General features: G+C 37.9%; 1 protein-coding gene across 2 annotated transcripts in view; it reads left to right on the forward strand.

Annotated features, from left to right (window-relative positions):
* Positions 1–8,663, forward strand: part of UACA (uveal autoantigen with coiled-coil domains and ankyrin repeats) — a 131,805-nt gene extending 123,142 nt beyond the window's left edge. For both annotated transcript variants that reach the window (XM_084884932.1, XM_084884933.1), the window contains exons 18-19: positions 2,200–2,265; positions 7,003–8,663. In XM_084884932.1, coding sequence (XP_084741058.1) covers positions 2,200–2,265; positions 7,003–7,074 — 138 coding nt within the window. In that variant the 3' untranslated portion in view covers positions 7,075–8,663. The remainder of the gene's footprint in view (positions 1–2,199; positions 2,266–7,002) is intronic.
* The last annotated feature ends 1,012 nt before the right edge of the window (positions 8,664–9,675 follow it).

Here is a 9,675-nt window from a genome sequence, read left to right on the forward strand (position 1 = left end):
AGATTGATTTGTGGCTGTATTCAGATCCAAGAAGGTAATCTTTTTTCAAAAAGTTACTTTCACTAATGGTATAATATACCTTATTTAGTGCCTATGACATGCCAGACACTATACTACATATTTTACATACTTTAAACTTTATCTTCATCAAAATCTTTAAAGTTTTATTCCCCTATTTAACATCCTTATTAAGGAAATAAAGATGGAAATTCTTGATACGTGAGGTCATACAGGTAAGATTTAATCCTGAGATTTGCTGACTCCAAATCTGGTAACTGTAGCACACTTTCTAAAGTAATGGTCCACTAAACTAAAGGGAGTTTTTAAATAATATTTTATCTTTATGAGTAAAGATAGGCATTCCTATGGTTTTATGCTTTTTATCATTATATATTAAAATAAAATATCTGGATATGTAGTATTTCTATATAGGTATTTGTATCCTTATAAATACCTATATGGATATATATATCTCCTTTATATATTAAAGGAAATATCTGGATTTAAAAGCTGAAGATGGGAGCTCAGTTCTAAGCCCTGCCGTTTGGCTCAGTGAATAGAGCTTTGGCCTGCGGGCTGAAGGGTACTGGGTTCGATTCCAGTCAAGGGCACATGCTGGGGTTGTGGGCTTGATCCACAAGGTAGGCGTACAGGAGGCAGCCAATCAATGATTCTCATCATTGATATTTCTATCTCTCTCCATCTTCCTTCCTCTCTGAAATCAGTAAAAATATATTTAAAAATATAATAATAAATAAAAGTGAGTGACATGAAACATTTCCCTTAACACTTGGCTTCTTCATCCATAATTGAATAATTAAAAACTGGTTACTTGTTTGTTTGCTTTTTAATTAAATGAGCTAATATAATATGCATAGAATTGTTAAGTAAAACATAGCATAATCAAATGTAAATCGTTGCTAATATTTTCTTATTCTACAGGTATTTGTTATGAATCATTTTTGAACAGAAGAAAGTTTTTCTTTTTTTAAGTTTTCATTTTTATAACACTATTGGCCTATAGTAGTTTGTCAGAATTGCTGATTTGAACCTTTTCAAAGGGATATAGTAGTCTCTTGAGCAGGGGTCCTCAAACTTTTTAAAGTGGGGGCCAGATCACGGTCCCTCAGAGAGCTGGAGGGCCGGACTATATGAACTACTAATTCCTACTGTAACACCTCGGCTGCGCTCACTGCCCAAAAAACCTGGCGGGCCGGATCAGACTCCTCTGCGGGCCGCATGTGGCCCGAGGGCCGTAGTTTGAAGACCCCTGCTCTTGAGTAATTGGAAATATTTATTATTAATTATGTTCATGACACTATGCTAAACTCTGCCAGAGACAAAGAGAGCATACAGTTCTTGTCCCCAAGGAGTTATGGGTAGTTATGAGGCAAAATATAGGTCTTATAACATGGCAAAAATACCAAATATAGAATTGTGAATGCAGTCCCAGATTTTAGGTGATAATTAATTCCCAGGAAGGAAAGATTACTGGTATGGTAGGAGCTAATTTCAAAAAGGAAGGGACTAACTGGCCTGAACTTTTAAGGTAGGTAGTGTTTGGGTAGGTGAGAGGAAAACACAATCTTCCAGGCAAACGTAATAGTATGAAGCAGCCATGGAGATGAAATGCAAACAGCATGCCCAGGGAATGCAAAGCCCATCAGCCTGGCTAGTACCAAGAGCTATCTTTGCAGCCAAATCATGGAGATTGTTGAGAACCAAGCTGATGAGTTTGGATTCTTTATTATATGTCCTGAGGTGACACCCAAGATTTTTAAGCCAAAAGGATATAAGGAAAGGGCTGTCTCTACCTCCAAAGCTTAATAGGAAGTCAGATTTAGAGATGGGGACAAGATGAGAAGCTTTTGTGGTAATCTAAATCTTAAGTTGATAAGTGTCTGGATTGTTTCGTGACATTAGATGTCAGTTAAGGAAATCATTTCATGTGACCTAGGATAAGTATAATTACTTTCACTATGAATATTCCCACACATTCATGAGAAAAGTTCATACTATTGTTATGCTGTGAAATTTTGCATGTGGTCGGTCCAAGGTGGTTTGTTACTAAAAGCATCAGGAGCATTTTAATAATACTGCTGTTTTGTAGCCTCAAGCCCAAGGTCAGCAGTATCACAAGCCTTATGCGTTTGAAAACATGAATGCTGATATTCTGTTCTGCCCTTCCCACATTTCTAGGATGCCCACAGACAGCACCAAGAAGTAATTGGAATTTATCGGACACACCTTCTTAGTGCCGCACAGGTAAAGAATTATTTTTCCTTTGGAAAGGATATTATTTTAGAGAAAATAAAATTTTCATATTCAAGTAAATTTATGTGAAAATCATGTTTAAAGTAGTTGAACCCCATATGCTTATTTAAAAACAATTGTGTTTCTTTTAATCATGGTTTTCATATCTCCCATAGAAATTTACAAAGCTATATGGCAATGCACCATCTTAAACTTAATATTATCTCCATTTGCTTTACATTCATTTTATAGACAGTTTGGCAACATATAATGGCAGCACACATTAATGCTACTGTTAGCTGAAATGATTCCTTTAAAAACAAACAAACATATTTTATTGATTTTTTTTGCAGAGAGGAAGGGAAAGGGATAGAGAGTTAGAAACATCAATGAGAGAGAAACATCTACCAGCTCACACCCACTACTGGGGATATGCCTGCAACCAAGGTACATGCCCTTGACTGGAATCGATCCTGGGACCCTTCAGTCCACGTGCTGATACTCTGTCCACTCACTGAGCCAAACCAGTTTCGGCATGAGGTGATTCCTTGACAGCCACACATGGCTGTCACCAAAAAAGAAGAGTGGAAAAAACATAATTGTTTCTTTGTAGCTTAGGAGTATTTATTTGAAATGTAGAGAACAATATAAAAGTACAGAAATGATGAATAAGGTGTGCACAGAATTATAATAATTTAAGCCTTAAATCTTCTAGGCAAAGGCAATAGGGTAAAGCACTATTAAATTTTAAGGGAAAAAGTTGGTTCTGTTAGAAGATTATCAATAATATTTATTTACTAGTGGTCTGGTGCAGAAATTTGTGCACAGCAGAGGGAGGAGTATCCCTCAGCCCAGCCGGAAACCTCTTGAATCTGGGATTCCTTGGGGGATGTCTGACTGCCGGTTTAGGCCCGAACCCTAATTGCCCCCCACTGTCCCCCATTACCGGCCTGTTTGCCACTAACTGTCCCCCCCCTCCCAACTACCCACCTCTCCTAGCCTGATCACCCCTAACTGCCTCTGCCTTGGCCCCACCACCATCACTTTGTCCGAAAGGACATCTGGAAGGTCTCTGGGTCTAATTAGCATATTATGCTTTTATTGGTATAGATTGAGCCTTTAAACTCAGGCAAGTATAAGATTAAGAATTCCCTTCTTTGCCCTAACTGGTTTGGCTCAGCAGATAGAGCATTATCTGTGGACTGAAAAGTCCCAGGTTCAATTTGGTCAAGGGCATGTACCTTGGTTGCAGGAACATCCCCAGTGGGAGGTGCGCAGGAGGCAGCTGATTGATGTTTCTCTCTCATCAAGTTTCCAACTCTCTATCCCTCTCCCTTCCTCTTTGTAAAAAAATCAACAAAAGAATTTCCTTCTTTGGATGTGTAATGAGGAAGCTGTTTATTGTTGATGTTGTTGTTGTTTTTTAATAAATCACACCAAGAAAATGTTTAACATATGAAGGATGTTATGTTTAATGTTCTGCAGAAACCCTATGTTCAGCATCTCCAAAGTTCTCAGAATGGATTTTTCAGGAAGATGTTCTAAAGGAGACAATATTAGAATAGCAAATGAGATGTAATTGTTTATGATTTGAAGCGTGTCAGGCCACATGGTTAAAAGAAAAAGCATAGCTTGTTGAGAGAAAATTTCAAAGAAAGGTCTTTAAAAAAAAACCAAAAAACAACTAGGCAAAATAATAAAAAGAAAGAAACTATGATATCAAATTCTTAAAATAAAAAAGCTGGCCTGTTCTATAAAAGATGATTGAGAAACCAACGGAAAAGAATACATTTGTATGATGAAAGAAAATATCTTGGGCTACTTTCTTTAGAGTAGGTAAAAGATAGGCCGGGATTGGGAAGTATATTGTAATTATTGGAGAAGACTGTTGAGGGACCATGAATGGGAAGTTTAGGAGGGAAAAGAGTAGAAGAGTATAGATCTGTATTGGAGCAGGTGAGAAACTCACTCAGCTCTTATATTGGCCAAAGGAGGAATTGGCCAAAGGAGCATGCTTTCCAGAAAGACACTGCAAACTAATAAACTTTTCAACTTTGAATGTATGCTTCTGAAATTATTTTCTACTGACTCCTAATCCTATCTAATAAAAGAGCAATATACAAATTGACTGTACCTCCGTTACACTCACAAGCCCCCCCCCCCCAGCCAATCAGGAGTGAATATGCAAATTAACCCAACCAAGTTCGCTGAGGTCACAGAGAGCAGGAGGAAGGCTTGAGTTTCCCCAGCAATGGAGGAAGCCAAGCTTTCCGCCTGCCCTTGCCAGCCCAGGCCTCCACTTTAGGCTACAAAGTTTCAATTATAGAAGATACATAGATCCCAACAGAAATGGCTGCTGCCACAGAGCAAGCAGAAGGTTTGGCTCGGCCTAGGCTACAAAGTTTCAATTGTAGAAGATAAATAAACCCAGATACCAGAGTCTCCACTTGGGTCATTAGGGGACATGGCAGGCCTGCAAACCACCACAGGCCCCTTGCCCAGCCCACCCAGTGCCCCAAGAGAACCCCCACCCTGATCAAGGCCACCCTTCAGGGCAAACCAGCTGGCCCTCACCCATGCACCAGGTCTCTATTTTATCTAATAAAAGAGTAATACGAAGATTGACCATCACTCCAATACACAAGATGGCTGCCCCCATGTGGTCAACGATCCTGCCCCAATGTGGTCACAAGATGGCCACCACAAGATGGCCAGCAGGGAAGGGCAGTTGGGAGGGACCAGGCTTGCAAGAGAGGGCAGTTGTAGGCAATTAGGCCAGCAGGAGAGGACAGTTGGGAGGTACCAGGCCTACAAGGGAGGGAATTTTCGGGCAACCAGGTCTGTAGGAAAGGGCTGTTGGGGACCCAGGCCTACAGGGGAGAGCAGTTAGCGGTGACCAGGCCTGCAGGGGAGGGCAGTTAGGGGAGACTAGGCCTGCAGGGGAGGGCAGTTAAGGGCAAATAGGCTGGCACGGAAGCAGTTAGGCATCAATCAGGCTGGCAGGGGGAGTGGTTAGGGGGTGACAAGGCTGGCAGGCAGAAACGGTTAGGGCACATGTGTCAAACACAAGGCCCGCGGGCCAAATCCAGCCTGCCAGGCCTTGCAATGTGGCCCGCACCGCGCTGTCATCACTGCACTCCGCTGTCAGTTTATGACATTGTCAGTTTATGACTGTTCAGTAAACCATTCGGCCTGCGATTTAGGCTGGATTTTAGATTTTGGCCCCTTCTCTGATTGAGTTCGACACCCCTAGGTTAGGGGCAATCAGGAAGGCAGGCAGGTGAGCAGTTGGGAGCCAGCAGTCCTGGATTGTGAGAGGGATCCCAGATTGGAAAGGGTGAAGTCTGGGCTGAGGGACAGCCCCCCACCCCCCTGTGCACGAATTTTGATCACTGGGTCTCTAGTTAAACACAACAAAAGCAGTTGGCATCTGAAATAGTCTTGCCTTCTGGCATCATAAAGTTAACTAAGAAATTCAGTTTAGGCAACTATGGATAATGTTTGAAATTTAAACGTCCTGGTGTTATAGAAACAAATTTTGGAAAGAAAAATTTTTGTATAAATAGGAAGCATTATGCTGAAACCTATTCAAGTGCTCCAGTAAAGAAAAAGAAGGGGGAGCTGTAATAAGCTCACCATGTTGACTTGCATTTATTCAAAACTCTTGCCCTCTTTTTAAGTTTAAAGTGTTTCTTTCTAAATATGAATGGCTAATGTTTGTATAAAAAGATCTCAACCTCACCAGTAATGGGGGAAATTCAAATAAACAAGAAGGTATTATTTTTCACTTATAGGATTGGCAAATATTAACTAAGATGGTGGGCTATAACATTGGCCTGGGTGTTGTGGGAAATGGGCATTTATACCCTGTTAGTAGGAATGTAAACTGTTATAATCTCTACAGAAGGAAATTTTATAGTACTTAGCAAAATTGAAAATTGAGCTTGCTTTTTGACCCATCAGTTTGTTTTCTAGGAATTTGCTCATAAGATTGGAAACATCTTCAAATGCCCATTATTGGGGGAATGGGTAAAGAAATTATACATCTACACAGTGGATATTATATAATATTTTTAAGTAGTTAAACATTTAACTTGGGATAGATTTCTATGACACTGGGTGAAAAGGCAAGTTGCAAAATTATATGTATGATTTTATTTATGTAAAATATGGGGATTTTTCATTAATTACTTTTCTCTATTAAAAAAAAAATCTCAACAGGGGCAAAAATAAAAATTTCCTTATAGTTTACTTTGCTCATTTATAACTCATGTTGTCCCTTATTATCTAAGCTGTTATAAGAGAGATCTGTTTTCTAATAATAGATTTTAAGAACAACTGGTGACCACTATAGTTTTTTAAAATATTATTGTTATTTCAATCTTCACCTGAATACATGCTTAGAGAGAAAAAGGAAGAGAGAAAAGGGATGTGGGAGAGAGAGAAACATCAATTGGCTACCTTTCGTAAGTGATTCCACCCAGGTGTGTGTCCCTTTGGTGCACAGAATGACACTCAACTAACTGAGCCACTCTGGCTGCGCAGTGAGCACTACTTTTAAATTAAGTTTTAAAAATTCCAATATATTTTCCAATAAATCCTTCAGGCGTAACCAAGGTAGTGAATATTTGGCATTTGGTGAATCACAACTAATTAAGCCCTATTATATAAAGCCTTTGTCTTTACTTAGAACTATTGTTTAAATGAAGATGACATAAAATATTTCTCTCCTTTCTTCTTTGACTCAAGGGTCACATGGATGAAGATGTGCAGGCGGCCTTACTCCAGATTATACAGATGCGGCAGGGACTTGTATGCTAGTGATCGGTACTTACCCGCCAGTGTCTGCTTCACCAGCTGGTGCTGAACATTCTATTGCAATTGCATGGCCTTTCTGGGCCTTCCTGTTCTAGTATAAATAAAATAAAATTTATTTGGTTCCATCAGTAGGTTTTAAAAAATTAGATAAATATATTACTGAGTTTTTCAATATCAGTTCAAATCTTATGTTCCATATATGTTAATTTTCCAGTTAGGCAAAGAGCATAACACTTTGCCTTGGACTGGCCACATATTTTTTAAACTGATAAGTCCCTAATAAAACATGAGCCATCTGAGTGGGTTGAAGAGGGGTTAGGTTGAAAAAATTGTTTAAAGATTTCTCTCAGAGAAATTGATTTGGTCAGTGGCCACTTTAAATTGATCAAAAGATCTTTCACATCTTTGGTCTGAGCAATGAGACCTAACGCTGTTTCAAGAAATGCATTATAACTTGGCTGGCCAAGTTGTATTTTTTATTGAAGTAACTTAATGAGTGCCTTTGACTTCTTTTGGAGGCACATTTTTTTTTCCTTCTTTACACTAATAACTTTTATGCCTTTTAAAATAAATTTCTTTTCATACTGGTTTGCAGTGATAAATTACATTTAGATTAAGAACAGGCCAGGGTGGACTATATTAGGAATTTATCATAAAATTGCCTCATAATCTCCATAACAGTATCTTAATTTCCATTGTGATGATTTTTCTTCCTTCAGTATTTAGAGAAATTTAAATGCTATGCTAGATTTTTCAGTGCCGAAAAATTTAGACTTTTTTACTTTGACATTTGCTACTGTAGTAACCAAGCATTCATTATACATGCATCCTCCAAATATTTGTACTTATTTATAGGAAATTGCACTAATAAAATTAATAATATGAAATGCAGCTTTCTTGCAAAATTAGCATGAGAGAATTGGTTTTAGAAAACAGATCTTTAAGATTTTAGACAAAAATGCAATAATATAGTAAACTTTAAAAATATAGATAGTGAGAAAATAATAAAATTGGATGTTTATAGTAAATACTCTGTTTAGCCAACCATTTTTATTAACGACGTCTCATTAGAGAGTTTATATGTTTTGTTATTTTTATTAATTTTTTTACCATTGAAATTGAAAATTGCTAATTTGACTGTTAGCAAATAAACTGAACAAATGATTGCCACCAACATTTTTTAAATTGCAAAGTGTGCCTTAGCAATAATAATCTTTGAATATCCTGAATCAGACTTTTGATCCCATTTTTGTATAATAACAAGGACACAAGACTATCAAAATAGCTTTTCCCACCAAAGAAGATGTCCTTGTATTTTTTAGTGTAGAAACAACAGTGAAAAGTCAGAATTGGATTTATTCTTAATTCTTTAGATAGATAGACACAGTTTACATAAGCAATATAAAAAGCAATGTTCTGTTTATATTTAATATGTTCTACACCATGGGTTATGTTTCATGAGTACTATGTCACCTACTGAAGCTCTGGAGTGGAGAAAGTTCTTAACTGAATTTTCCATGTTAGGGATGGGAAGGGAACCTTATGTATATTTTATTTTGTCTTCAGCCATCAATAAAATGTTTTCTGTGAAATACTGTTTTGAGCATCCTTGTAAGTAAACAAGTCCATTTGCTATCCTTAGAAAATTTGATGTAGAGAGCAATGGTTTCCAAAGAACAGATGGTGATATCCATCTTCAGTTACTATGAAGAGTAAAGGAAGTTTCAAGTAACCTTGAATTCATCCCCTCTTCTCATTCACTCACCCTTCAATATCAAAGGCAGTGACTGCATTTACAATACTGAAGGCTAAAGTTTTTAGATAGTGAACAAGTAGAACATAGATAATGAGTGATGCTGGTGTCTGCTGTCCTGTGTTCAGAAAGACAATAGGGGCTGAACTTCTGGCCAGGAGGAAGGATGCTGAGTTGCTATCTAAGAAGTGAGTACCCCTGAAAGAATCACTGTGATCCTGTGGGAGTGCAGTCCTTTGTTGAAAGCTTTATTTCTATTCCATTGTGTAGCACTTTTTCCCACTCCTGATTCATCAGAAAAGCTCATTCCTTTTGACAGAGAATCTGTATTATAAAGAACTATTAACATAAAATCAAATATTCATCTAATGAACATCTTAAATTTTCATATTATAGTCACTAATCACTTGCTATCCCTAGGCTGTCCTAAAACTAGTTTAATCTTCTGTGTGACTTGTTTTTTGTCTTAACCTTTTAGTCCCAACCAGTTCAAAATGTTTGGTTATTCTAAATGCATGTGATTATTTCTACTTAAAAAAATCTTGCAGCTTTAGAACATGAGCACTTATTTCCTCCAGTGTTAACAGCTGTCTTCTAACAAGGACCTAAACACTGTTCTCAGACATATGCTTCATACCTATCTAAAGAGCCCATGTTCTTGATTCACTTATTTCAAAATAGAATAGGGCAGAGTTTTAAATGAACTGTTGGTGTCCGTGATGACTGCTTACACTGATGCCTACCATTAGCTAGCAGTAGTTACAAGCATCTCTTGATGTCTGCTTCTCCACGGTTGAGGAAAATGACTTCTTATTTCTATTTTCCTCATCACTGGATTCTTCAACCTTATC

Source organism: Pipistrellus hanaki (assembly GCF_964339955.1).
Source record: "Pipistrellus hanaki genome assembly, chromosome: 1".
Taxonomy (NCBI): domain Eukaryota; kingdom Metazoa; phylum Chordata; class Mammalia; order Chiroptera; family Vespertilionidae; genus Pipistrellus; species Pipistrellus hanaki.